We start from the raw sequence: 14708 nt of genomic DNA, 5'->3' as shown, positions 1-14708 counted from the left end.
TTTGTATGGTTATCAAATGATTTAATGCGCTTGTTTGTAGTTGATGGATTGAATCAGGCTGATGAATTGAAATCAATCCATATTCATATCAGGTTACCACAATCCATTTGATGGGTTACGTACAATGCCTGAACTTCAATGAACTATTTGTACAAATTTTGGATCTTGTACACCTCGTCCATTTAGAAATTGTTATAAATTTGTAGAGCAGTTTGGGTTTGTCTTCTAACACATATCTAATCCCAAGCTCAAATTAGGGATATTTGAAAGAAGTAATTGGTATACATATACACGTGTCAGAATTTTCCTGACCACAAATAAATGAACTCTTATTGTTTAAACTGATCACAAATTGCACTTTACAAAATCTCTACAAAATAATTCATTCCATTCAATATTGTGCAGCTTTGTTAAGAAACTACAAGTAATCATGTTTATAATTGGAAATGGGTAAATGTCTATATATGGACTTAAATTTGATCCCCAGAACCTCTGAGCCCCTGACAAGAACACCAGGATTTAAACCCTTGATATCAATGCCAGGATTTGAACCCATGACCCTCTGAACACTTGACAGAGTCTCTACAATTTGATCTGCATGTAAATGAAGTCCTGCCACTCGTACCTTACAGTAGTGTACATCTTAACCAAAAAACTGTCATAATAGCACTTGACAATTAGCATGTGACTTGTTTGTGTTGATTTATATATAAATGTACCAGGTATCATACCTTCCTCACATGATACCATCTAACAGCCATTTCTTCAGCATTATTTCAATGAACTGCTTCACTGTCACAGCTACAATTATGGAGTGCGCAGGAATATCAATTTATTGATGCTGCCTCAAATCCCACAATGTGGTGTTACCAGTGACCAAACCTGGATCTGATCAATACCCAAACTTCGCATTGAGATGTGTCTTCCCATCACCTGATTGATCTGCAAAGGAAATATATCATTTAAATAAATACAATTCTAAAGGAATTACACTGTAGTCCATAACATAGTTTACAGGAAAGAGAATTCTACTGTTGAAAATTTTACTACATGAAAACTGTGACATGTACATACTGGTATTACAGTGTATATGTCACCAGTCTTTTTTTTAAATATATCTAAATCTACATGCAATTGTATTACATTTCTGTACTTAATAGTTTATGTCATTCTACTGTTGAGTTATTGGTTTTTTTTGCTAGAAAAATTTTTTTTGATCACCTCTTTGATACTAATATTTGCAGGGAGAAATGTTGAAGCAATTGTAAATTTCTAACAGTAATAAGCGATACATTTGTACATGTTATCTTACTCATCATTCTTTTTTTTACCTTTGAATAAAAGTGATAATATACAGTAAAAACAAGGAAGGATTTGCAAACCGTAACATATATATTAAAGTTATATGTGCCGTATTTTTCATACTCACGAATCCAGATGAGCTTTTAATATGTTATTCAGCACCAAAAATTACCAACTTTTTGAAAATTACAGTGCTTTCAATGCATAGGTTTTAATTTTACATGTACAAATAAGAGCTGAAAATGATTTTTGGCAGTACTGCCAAAAATCATTTATTTACATCAATGGTGAAGAGAAATGAGTACATACGGTGAGACCATGAAGCCAAATTGTGGTCTACAATTTCATTACACATTTTACAATGTTTTTAGTAATTATAAAGTGACTTCTACAGGTATGTTTTCATTTAACACATCTTAGGCATAAAAACAACAATTTTTCAGTACAAAATTTCTATGTTATAACTAATGTTTATAAGTCATCTGAAGCCATTTGAATGGTTTTTACAGCTTTATTCATCAAACCTAATGGTTTTTAATAAATTAATGATGAAAAAATAGCATGTCAAAATTATCGCCCAGTTACGGCACATATAACTTTAAGTATATAATTATATTACTTACTACTTGGTGGTACCCATACAGCATAGTCAGGGTCGGTACTGTCGTATGTTGGACCTATAACGTCGGGATCCTGTTTTCTTTTCTTAGTTTTCTTCTGTAAAAAGTTAAAATTAATCATATATGTTATAGCTGATTGTGTATTCAAAAAATGTATCGGACAAACATAGACTTTGATGTATAAGCAGTTTTGTAAATTATAATTTTTCACAGAATCTATTTAAGTCATTAAACAGTTCATCATGATCACCAAACTGCAAGAGTTCGAAAACACGAACTCTAATGAGGTTGAAAACAAAATTACAAGTTATTTATTGTGGTGAAAGAAAAAAGTAATTCTGACATCAGCAAGTGGTTCTATAGAGGCAAGTTTAACAGTAAATAAAGTAAAACACACCCATACAACATATGCATGGTTATAATTTTAACATAATACATAATGTACTTCTAATTACCCAACAAGGTTCATTTAAGATTGATGTTTGTTACACATGTATGTACTTATACCAATGTAATTCTGTTGGTTCCCATAGTACATCTTGTACTTTTCATTCCCAGACTATAAGATATTTGTTATACGAGTGTAACAAACAGCATGTATTATACCAAAGTATTTAGTTTTTTGTGTTTGCATGTTTTACTGCATGAAGACTATACTAACATCTGTTGTGTCTGTTTTTCGCTGTCTCTTTCCTTGTGCTTTCTGTTGATCTACAGCGTCTTTTGTTACTTGTGATTCCTCAGTGACTACATCCATGGTGTCTACAATGTCCTGTGTCTGGGGAGGAACACTTTTGTCCCCCTCTGATGTATCCTCCATGTCCCTGTGTTGTGATGCTGGTGGTCTATGCGGACCTTTTATTTCATTAGATTTTTTCACAGTCTTTATCACAGATTTTTCAGCACTAGAATTGTCTTTAGCTTGTGAGTCTAAGATTTTCACATCTGATTTTCCTTTAGTTTTATTTTCTTCTTCCTCTTCTTCTTCCTCCTCCTCTTCCACTGTTCTGTTGTTGTCAAAACTCAAAGGTTTGCTCTGTGTCAAGCACAAACAAGAAAGATTTTAAAACTACAGTAAACAGTTTTTGCTTTAGATTTATTCATATGCTATCAATACAATAAAAATAGAAACAAAATCCTTGTAATTTTCAATACACTTTTAACAAAATATCCCCACTAATTTAAACTTACTGCAGGCACTGTTGGCTTTTTAGTGGTTTTCTGTAAACTTTTGATTTTTCCAAAAGCAGGCAGTCCTTTCACATCAGCCTTCTTCATGTCTTTAGGGTCAGGTCTATCAAAACAAATTAAAGTTCAAAACTTTTTAGCCTCTAAAATAATTCACAATTGAAGCGTTATAACCATTTCTAAAATACACATTTTACATAAAATACCTGGTACATGTACTTACCGGTAGTTGGTTAACAATAAGTGCCAAATAATGTAAACCATTTTATTTTTGTGTATACGATATTAAACGTCATTGTTATATTAAATATATTCATGAATACATAAATTTGTGTTCAAGGACTTTTACTAACAACTGTACATTCATTTTACATTTTATACAATTACAGTAAAACACGTTTATAATGAACACTCTTACAACAAATTCATGTTTTTACTAATAGCGTAGGAATTTTCGTTCCCAGTAAAGGTTCCTAGAACATGCCTGTAATTGCATGTATAACAAACTTTGTGTAGAGCAAAGTAATTTTGTTGGTCCCAGTAGTTCATTTGATACATGTTTTACTGTATCATGAAAAATTTTAATTTGTGTTCAAGCTCTCGCGAAAATTACGCAAAAAATAATGTGGTTTATAGTGCACTGTAACATTACTTAAATACTTGTACTCATCAATGTTATCAGTCCTATTTCTGTCCACGTTTCTGTTCCAAGGATCCTCAAAATGTAGTATTAAGCAAAAATATTTCAAATAATATCAGAATGAATCAGTGTCATATACCAGAAATAACAGCATCTTGATTTTGAGAAAATTCCTCTCATTGAAAAAAAAAATGCATAATATAATCGTAGTCTTCACAAACGAAATAATTAATTCCCAGAGAATTCTTGAAGCCAACCAGCATTGAATTGACTAAACTGTAAATCAATTTATTTCCGCGGCATGTTCTTTTTGCGATTTCATTGCTTTTGAACAGTGACTTAATTTACTGAAGGCTGCTAATGATACCTTTTCAATTCAGGCATAGAAGTAGGCTTTGCTATGTTGACAAGCTTTCGAGTTTTCTGTTCCTCTTGTTTCAATTCCATGAGTTGACGTTTTAATTTCATTTTGGTTTTTGTGTCCATCATGCCCGATTTAATGGCAGACATATAGGCATCAAGGGCATCTAGCTCCCCATCTGTCATGGCTGCAGCTGCCTCTGTAGTGTAAATTCAATACCCGGGTACTTCATTTTGAAAAATCTATCAACTGTTTCATTTTGAATAATCAATGTTTCATAAACACCCAATAAGCGAGGTTTGTTGTTTTTTAGTTTTTTAATCAGTGGTACCAGATGATGCTATTTGTTCTTCATTACTCTTCTTCACTTGGTGTATCCAAACCTAAATAACAAAAGTTTCTAGATACTGGGTAAAGGCCAGTGTTTTTTTCTGGATAATCTGCATTTCTTTCACTATAAAAACCTGACGTGTCCTGACAATTGTAAACTGAATGTGAAATAAATATGTCCTCATGATAACAAAGGAGAAAAAGTCCAATGATGGATAATTTTGAATTAAGAAAATATTTCAAAAATGAATTTAATATTGTCTATAGGAAGCCAAATAGAATAAAAAGTTTTTGTAAAACCTCAATATAGATTCATTTTGTGTATTCTGATTTGAAATTTAAGTAAAGGAAGCATCTTTTTTAACTTGCATTCTTGAAACACCAATGGAATATCTATTTAAAGCATTCAATTTTTAGACTTCATAAAGTTGATGAAAAATTTGGAACAACCTTACCTGCTTTAGCTTTCTCCAGTTTGGACTCTATTTCTTCTATTTCTTGAAGGATTTTCTTATGTTTTTCCAGCTATAAATATATTTTCAAGACATTCATCTTAAATATTTCAAGCTCTAATTTCCAAATACTTAATTAGTGTCTATCATAGTAATCATAATTTGTCTGATTTCCAGAGATTTCCTTAAAAGCCAATCAGTTAATTGTTTTCAAATCAAACATGGTTCTAGCTGAAACTATGTAGATGTGTAATAGCTGTTAAAATGTTCCCTGGGAACTCAAAGGTGGCCGCTGTGATCTCTAAAAGGATTGGACAACAGATATGTTAAATTCCAAATAATGAAAATAATTTCCCACATTTTCCTTTTCACATTTTGCTTGCATGAAAAAGTATAATAACAGGCATTCTTTGATTGTTAAGTTTAACAGAAAATGTTGATTAATACCAATGTATCATAGTTCTGTGCTCCTTCTTCACCCTTTCCAGCCTTGTCCATTCTTTGTTTTCGTTTCTTCTCTATGTCACCGGTTCGGTCCAGATATGTATCATCATCACTGTCGTAATAATCATCATCGGCCCAATTCTTTTTTTTCTTCTTTCTACTTTCTGTAAAAAAATTAAAACTGACATAGTGGGAAATCCACAGAAAAATGAACACATGAATATGCAAGGGTAGAAAGTCTAAGGCTACAATATATCATAGCTTCAAATTATGGAATTTCGCTTAATTTTTTTTTGCTGATGAAATGTAATGTGCCTCTATTAAAATGTGTCCGTAGTTTGATTCAAAAGAGTGAGATGCCTCCTAATTAATATAAGAAGAAGTGGGTTATCGTGTAGTGTAGTGGTTAAGCCATTCACCTTTCACCTAGTTGGCTGGGGTTAGATCCTTGACAAGGACAGGGGTCACTTGGCCATGGTCACAGGGTTTTCTATGGGCATTCCAGCTTCCTCCCACCCTAAGACCCTTTGCACACTACAATCGGGCCATTAAAACTGATTTATATGAGTCATATAACTTGTTTCGTGTAAAACAAATAAAGTTTATATTTATACTTAAGAAGAACTGAACCAGAGGATTGATGCAGTCGTTATGGAGAGAAGACTTTGGTGACAGGAGTAACATAGACCGTTAGTTCCGATTACCATACCAGCACTATACGGAAACAGATTCTCCAGATCAGTATAGGAGCTCACCATGCTTGGATGCCCTCAGTAAGCCCTGTCTGTCGAGGAGTCTGCAGGCCTCCAGAGCACATTGCACTACAGCATCCTTCTTCTTCCCAGACACAGTGGCCTCAGCAACCATTGGTTCTCCAGCTGCTGTGTCAACTGGTAATCTAAGAATAAAATTTGAAATTGATGCCAGTCCTCATTTCACTACATTATATTTTATGACCCTGTCCCCATGTATATATAGGCAACAGTGAAAGTGACAAATATTTCTTCTGCTAACAGCGCATACACAGTGTAAATTACATATACTGTATATGGGACCAGCATATAATGCCGGCATAGCCAGGTTTATGGATCATACAGGTTTTAATAAATATAAATTAAGAAAGAAAATGCCATACAATCACGATAATATAGACAAGGATTCAGATTAGATAAGGGATGGATTTGGACAAGTTATACTTTACAATTTATCATATTGTTCAAGTACTAATTCTTGTGCTATAATTTACATACATATATAATTAGATGCACTTACACCTATATACAGTAATTGGTGTCAAGACAAGTCTATATTACCAGTACTTACTCCACTGTACACTTGAATTTCCCTTTGCCAGCATCCACTACCTCATACTCTGGCTCTTCACAGCCTGTAAAAAAATTTATACAAACATGGTATCTAGTTTTCATTTCTGGATGTTCGTAAAACTATTTTAACACCAAATATCCCAATGAACTTTATAGCAACTTTCATATGTGATAAATTTGGATGATAGAAACGTATTTGTTATGAAGAAAACCCTTAGGATTTTCCTATTCATTCTTACTAAACGATTCTAATTTATTTATCAAATAATTAAAATATTGATGAAGCTATAAACTAGTAGTATAATTTGTAGAATTTTTGACATTAATAGTAGTCTCCATCGTCTGCTTACAAAACAGGTTATGTGTGTATATTTATATAGGTTGGTTAGGTAATCAATAAAATATACTGGTAGTTAAATTTTTTCTTCAGAGTAATTTAAAGTACCTTCTCTCTCAAAGTACCCCTTGAGAGCTTTCTTTGGGTCATTAATGTAGAGAGCTTCACTCTCTGGAGTAAGAATATTTAACACTTGTCCCATAGCACTTTCTCCCTTCTCCTCTTCATCCTCTTCCTCTGCAGCATCGTCACCTGTTACAAACACAAATGATGACCATAGCTATGTTATAAGTTGGTGTCAATAAATACAACAACTGGTTAAACTATTTTTACAACAAACCAAGAAATACAGGATAGCCATGGTCAGGTAAAAATTAACTATTGGTTTTTTGAGTATAACACATGTATAATCTACCGACATTTACCCATGCCCCAGGAACATCCCCTGGAATTAACTTTTGGTTTTTGAGAATAACACATGTGTAATATATCAACATTTACCCATGCCCCAGGAACATCCCCTGGCTTCCTCAATTCTCTTCATCTCCTCTATTTTCTGTTCCTCTGCAGCAATCTCTGCCTGTCTTAGTATCTCTGCTTCTCTCTTCTGTTTTTCTCTCTGTTCCTTCATCTCTGTGGGTGTTAAATCTGACTCCTCTTCTGCATCTTCATCTGGACCCTAATTCATGCACAAAGATGTTTATTGAATAGTTCAAAACAACAAAGCAATCATTATGAATTTATATAGATCTAAATTACAATGTAGTACCAATATATTCCTAAGATGCTGAATATCTTAAATTTGTAATGACACATTTTTCTTCGATGTAGTAGTCATGCTAAAATGTTAACTTATAATAATGTATGTGCATGTAAATTGTACATGTATATATCAAAAATATATATACTATATATGTTGTCCCTTAGAACAGATATTAAATTTGTTTTGCATTTTCGAACATACTTGTAAAATATGAAGGCGAGTACTTCCTCCAAACTTCACCATGTGTCCAACACGTATTCTGTAATATTTATTGGGGTAAGTCTTGTGCTTGTTAACCCAAGTCCCATGGGTACTGTCCAGATCATATAGATACCACCCCTTTTCCTTTCCTTCTCCTGGGGTTCCTTTGCAGTACTGAATCACAGCATGATAGCGTGACAGTGAAGGGTGTTCCATTGTAACATCACAGCTAGGCAGCCTACCAAACACATAATATGGCTTCTCTAAATCTATAGTGGATACTATGGTTCCATTCTTGAGAACATCTAATGAATATTTATCCTCTGGTAGACCACTCCAACTTGGCTCTTTGTAAGGAATAACAACCTGTGTTTGCTTGAGTTGTTCTGCTGGTGAAAGTGCGCTTTTCTTCGTGACAGTTTGGCCATTTTTCCCAACAGTGTTTTGTGTATTCACTTTCGTGTTGTTTGCTTTGTTTACGTCATGATCACAATCATCACCATTCTTAGTCTCTGTCGTTTTCTCTTCACTTGGTAATGCAGGGGTTTTAAACGATTCAGAAGGAGTTTTAAACGATTCTTTGAGGTCTTTCTTTTTCTCAAAATCGGAATCGTTTTCGGTTGAACCAAGCGACGTCTGCAATACGTTAGTAGGTTTATTACGGTGTGGTTTTGTTATCGTCGTGTCTTGTATTTCGTGTTTATTTTGATGCAATGCTGGTAAACCTGGCATCTTAAAAGAAATTGAAACTGATTCTGTTGTGCGAGAAAGTGGACTTAAATCGCATTCCGCTATTAAATTGTCTGTCTTTTCTTCCATGATGCTGGCGTTGCATTCACTTGTGCTCTCTGCACTCTCCGGTTTGTTTTTGTCCGCCATGCTTGTTTTGTGTACTTCCGGTTTTGGAACGCGGGGCCGTTTTCGATTATGCGGTTTGACTGGTTGGACCTAGTTGTTCGTTTATTAATTAAAGACGGACCTGGTGATTTTATATTGTTTTCAGACGAGCCTTGACAAAGCCCTCACAGGCCTGTATCAAAAAAAGCAGGTCTGTCAGGATTTATACTTGAAATAATGACTTAACCAACGGTTGAACCGGTTGTTCCGAATAAACGAAAACGGCCCAGGCCTACTAATTACCACTGTGGGTAACCGTACACCGGATATTGGTATCGACGAGGCGAGGCCTGTCGCAACAAGGATAAGTTTTACAATATTTGCACAATCCTAATGTAATTAATGTATCTGTAACTATTGTCCACTTCAAGCTTATTATATATCGCGTCCGTATGCGATCTGTCAACCCCCAGCGTCATATATTTATTGAGGAATAGACAGGAATCCAGGGTCACCTGTAGGGGGGTACCGCAATGAAAACGACTGTGAACTATTGTTCGTGATATTGAATAACTAGCTTGTTCCAGGTTACAATTTTTGGGTTGTATAGACGGGTTATGATGGGAAGTTCGTGTTGAGGCCAATTTCGTACTGTCGTGGCCACGGATGTTTCAACAAGACGACTCAAAATTTAGCTTGTGTATGGGGGCTTGTTAAACTAGTGTACGGGGGCTTGGTTTATGTGATAAAAATGGTGTACGGGGGCTTGGCATAACTAAAATGACAAACTTAAAGTGAATAGTCGGCAAAGAAAACCAGTCTAAATGCGTTCATTGGCCTTCCAAAAGTTCTCACATATTAATACGACGGCCAAGTTCTGCTTACGTTTCCCAGTTCTGACCATTAAAGTAAAGGAAAGTTGAAAGTATTGAAAGCGAGGCTGCGTGTAAATGTAACCACGGAGGACTTCCGGTTGCGCGCGCAGACAGCATGGACGCCTAAATCTCCAGCTCCAATTTCGCGTGAAGAAAATCGATAATCATCAACTCACTTCAGATATTGTAAGGTGTCAGAGTTATGTAAAAATGTTGTAAAATTGCCATAGACCATTATCTTCAAATTTTGTACGCGTCACAATTCTATTTATTATACAAATCCATCCCAACATGTGACATGTATTTCCCATAAAGTCAGCCATATTGGCGGGTAGTTTAATTCAGCACCCTACACAAATTAGGGGAGCTACTTAACTACTAACTACTATTTACTATTATTACTAGTTACTATTTATTACTAGTCTATGTAAAACTAAGTATGGAGGTATATTACTAGTCTATGAAACAACAAAGTATGGAGGAATCCAACGTGAATACCTTCCTGTAATATTGTTTGTACACATCTACATATTCATATATGGAGGACATGGAATCCAACGTGAGTACTTTCCTGTAATTGTTTGTACACATCTATATTCAAACATGGAGGACATGAAATCCAACGTGAGTACCTTCCTGTAATTGTTTGTACACATCTATAATCAAACATGGAGGACCCAATTTCAACAACCACGTTAAATTCCTTACCCAATCTATCCTCATGAGTACAGGAAAACTCATTAAATACCTCGAGAAGTCGGAAAAGGACCTCGCCGTCGATATCTCACCAAAGAGAAAGCTTGTTGTGTGCTCGGATAGCAAGGGGAGATACATCAAGGATAAAGCCTTTACAAATACCGAGAAATCCATATTGTGGTATATTCATCCAGGTAAAACAACGGGTGCAATAATCGAGCATGTAGTTGGAGAGCTAGACGACATCGTTAAGACACATGGCCCAATTCTATTAGCTATATGGACCGGAACATGCGACCTAACCATCAAGAAAGCATCTAAATTCATCGATATTAATAATGACGTTAGCCCATCGGACATTTTGCGTTCATATCGAATACTGCTAACTCGCATCAAGCACTTTGGCGACGAGGTTAAAACTGTCTTCCTTGAATGCCCCCCACTCTCAATACCTATCTGGAACTCATCGAGAGGTCACAAAAGCCCAGAAGTCTTTACTGACAATAACATTCTGCTGGACTCTAGGATCCAAGAGCTGAACAGCGGCATACGTGAGATCAATCTGAGCCAGGATGTAAGAGCGCCGAGGTTCCCGTGTGATGTCTACAAATCCAGAAAAAGCAATAAGAACCACACAACCATTAAGGCATCTTATAGCCTCTACAAAGACGGCATACATCCTGGCGAAGTTCTGAGCAGAGCCTGGCTTAGCTGCGATGACGTAGCTCTGAACGACGGACGGAAGATTTCTGACAGATGGTCGTCGTCAGAGCTACGATTCCGTCCCATTGCCCGTAGTGTTGCAAAACATCCAGCGGTGAAAATGTTGCATTTCATGTGTGTCATGTAATTTTTTAATTAAATTCAACAATATCAAACATTTTTAACATAAAATGATTATTTATTTACCCATCTCCATGTCTAAATTATGTTTTGAAGCACTTTGGAATGGCTCACATCTCCGACACGGCTCACTTGGCCGCCATGATGCTTCTCGTTAGAAAGTCTCGCGCTCCAAATATGGCACCTAGTACCATATATGGAATGACCTACAAATTTTCACTACGAAAGAAAAAAATGTTACAAAGTTTTTAACATGAACTTTAAAAATTCTTTTTTGCTTAATTCTTAATAATACTTACATTTATTCAGTTTCACCATATTTATTCTTAGTTTATTGGCTTTTTAAAACTTTTAAACATATTTTACCTGTTGAGTGTTTCATTTCGTCACGGTTTCCGGTAAATCAAACATGGCGGCGTATTTGAACAGAATTATATATGTGTTGTGTTTGCCTTGGATTTTACCACTAATAGTTGATGAAAGATTATAATCGAAAGGTTTGTGAATTGAATATTGATCATAGTTGTCAGAACAATACAGTTACATAAGGATAATACCTGAAAAATATATTTTTATCAGTCTCAAAGTGCCCGATGTGGATCACATCGGGGCTTGCAACACTAGCGGCAACGGGGTGGAATTCATACCCTGCCGGGAACGGAGTGGAGGCAGGGTATGATTATTCGTTCTAAGCCTGGCTGAGAAAGATAGTTATTGTACTTATACCACCATAGGATGTTTGGGGATTGACCCGCCATCCAATCATATCTGTGTATACATACACGAGTTAAATTTACATTGTACATATTCTCAGTGGATGTATGGGGACTGTCCATCTTCCATCTCGATATAGCCTATACTAACTTGAATAGATTATCTTGGATAGGTTTAGAGAATAACTGTTCCCAATATTTTTGTGTAAATACAGGGATGTTTGGGGATTGACTCGCCATCCCACCCATTGTATGTAATAGTGTAATTTATCACATAGCTAATTACATATTAGGCATAGATATCCACAGTGGATATATGGGGACTGTCCACTATCTTGAATAGAGTATCATGGATAGGTTTAGAGAATAACTCACCTTCCCAATATTTTTGTGTACATATAGGGATGTTTGGGGACTGACTCGCCATCCCATTAAATGTATATGTAATAGTGTAATCTCTCGCATAGCCTAATTACATTTTAGGAATAGAGATCCATAGTGGATATATGGGGACTGTCCATTATCTGTCTTGATTAAGATTATAATAGATATTTTGAGCAACTCGAGATGTTTGGGGATTGACTCGCCATCCCACCTAATATATGTAATACTAGAAATAGTGCAACTAATCACTTAGTGTTAACTATATGTTGTAGATATATATCTACAATATATATATTTATATCAATATCACCATAACATAATTACTAGTGTGTGAATTCAAAAGTGACTATCCATCTCACTAAGACGTTGTAACAAATCACTCGATACCTCATATATACACGGTTACCCATACCAACTTAGAAAACAATGGCTGAGAGTCTAGACCACCGGAAAAGGTCCAAGCCCGAGGATTCCATCTACATGTGTGGCAGATGTCAAATCGAATTGGACACCATGTTAAACCATGTGAATTGTGAAATCTGCAATTTAAATTTCTGTCAACACTGCACAGGCATCTCTAAGACTGTATATGACTGTATCATCACAGGCGAAATACCTAACCTGTCGTGAACCTGCCATGTATGTACCAAGACCAAACCAACCTTGGACCAAATCAACAACTCGCTCAAAAATCTTTGTGAGAAAAATGAAGAAAGATTAGATGGACTAGAAACAAGAATGAACCAAATAGAAGTCTCAACGAGAAATCAAATCAAAATTGAAGTCCAGTCAAGCAAGACAGAAATAGTCGACGAACTAAAATCTACTATCAAAAACCTTGTAGATGAAAGAACCAAAGAACTACATGACCGGAAGTCCAAAGAAGCCAATATAATTTTATTCCATATGCCTGAATTATCACCAACATCTGAGGATAAAGATTTCAAAGCCCATGACCAAAAAATATTCCAGGAGCTGTCACGGATACTGGGAATAGAAGATCCTCAAATACTTGCGCTATATAGAATAGGTAAACTCACTCCAGATAAGTCAAGACCTTTAATAGCCATTATGAAAAACCCAAACGAGAGGAAGAAACTACTAGAGAATGCTCGACATATCAAGCAGTACGCTCCTCCCACTATGAAGAGAGTAATCTTAACAAGGGACCTGACGAAACAACAGAGAGACGATAGGAAGAACAAATACCTTGAAAAACAACATGCCCAATCTGAAACAACCAAACATATGAGAGACAACGATCCATCTAAAAACAAGGGGCAGACTAACGAAAAACAGAAAGGCATAGTGTTTGGGAATTGCCCTGTCGCGAAACCAGCCTTGACAGAAATAACAACACTACCGGATAACCTAATGTCTGGGGATAGCCCCGCCATAGGTATCCCAACAGCCCAGATCAAAAGTATGGCAAAAAATATACAAACAACAGCTACAACCATAAATGGACATTCCATAAGCCCAATTCATATGAGAGACCCATCGAACAACAACAAAATACTAACTACAGTGGATGTACATAATAGCACCGCTCTCCAGTCTCCGAATGTTGCAATATGTGATCATTCACAAAAACTCATCTACGAGTTAGACTCCGACGAAGAAATCTCAACAGAATCCAACCAGACCGATCAACAAAATAAATCCAGATAGGATGAATGTTTTAATATTTTAAATCCAAAAACTGAAATATTATCCACCATGAAAAGCTCCCTGTCGATAATATACACCAACTGCGACACGCTAACTACTACAAAGAAAACCGAGCTGGAGGACTATATACAACACCATCATCCAGATATCATCTGTTTGACAGAAACAAACTACAAGAATCCCCTTTATGAGAGTGACGACCGTTCTAAGCTATTGGATGACTACAACCTGTTGCAGCCCAAAACATGCAAGCGAGGAGTAGGAGTCTATGTCAAATGTCATATTAGTGTGGACATTATTGAATTAGTCGATGACATGGATGATCAACTATGCTGTATCATCAATCTGATGGGAAATGATCGTCTGCTCCTATGTACCATCTATAGAAGCCCAAATTCTACAGCTACAGGAAATCTCAAACTATTAAACCTGCTGGTCCAAATATATTTAAACAACAGCTCACACAAGTTAATCGTGGGAGATTTCAACTTCAAGCAAATTGATTGGAAATCATATACATCAAACTCTGGAGTTCAACATCCATCCTCCCTATTTATATCCAAGGTCAAGGACTGCTATCTGTATCAACACGTCAACCAACCAACCCGCTTTAGAGAAGGTCAACAAAGCAATATACTCGATTTGATATTTACAAATGAAGAGGGAATGATAGATAACCTAACTCTCAACCCCGGATTAGGCTTAAGCGACCACCTCCTTCTGTCA

At 35.9% G+C, this 14708-nt stretch overlaps 1 protein-coding gene across 1 annotated transcript; it reads right to left on the bottom strand.

Moving 5' to 3' along the window:
* On the bottom strand, nt 1–9053 carry LOC138318000 (kanadaptin-like). Its single transcript, XM_069260010.1, has 12 exons — nt 7964–9053; nt 7501–7678; nt 7108–7251; nt 6661–6724; nt 6093–6235; nt 5341–5501; nt 4897–4966; nt 4118–4310; nt 3114–3216; nt 2584–2958; nt 1926–2019; nt 1–942 (listed from the first exon to the last, which is right to left on the bottom strand). The coding sequence occupies exons 1-12, from the start codon at nt 8840–8842 to the stop codon at nt 893–895; spliced, it is 2454 nt and encodes an 817-aa protein (XP_069116111.1). The 5' UTR covers nt 8843–9053; the 3' UTR covers nt 1–892.
* Nucleotides 9054–14708: the final 5655 nt, after the last annotated feature.

This window comes from Argopecten irradians, chromosome 3, assembly GCF_041381155.1.
Source record: "Argopecten irradians isolate NY chromosome 3, Ai_NY, whole genome shotgun sequence".
NCBI classification, from domain to species: domain Eukaryota; kingdom Metazoa; phylum Mollusca; class Bivalvia; order Pectinida; family Pectinidae; genus Argopecten; species Argopecten irradians.
This window is presented reverse-complemented; position numbering and strand designations above follow the sequence as displayed.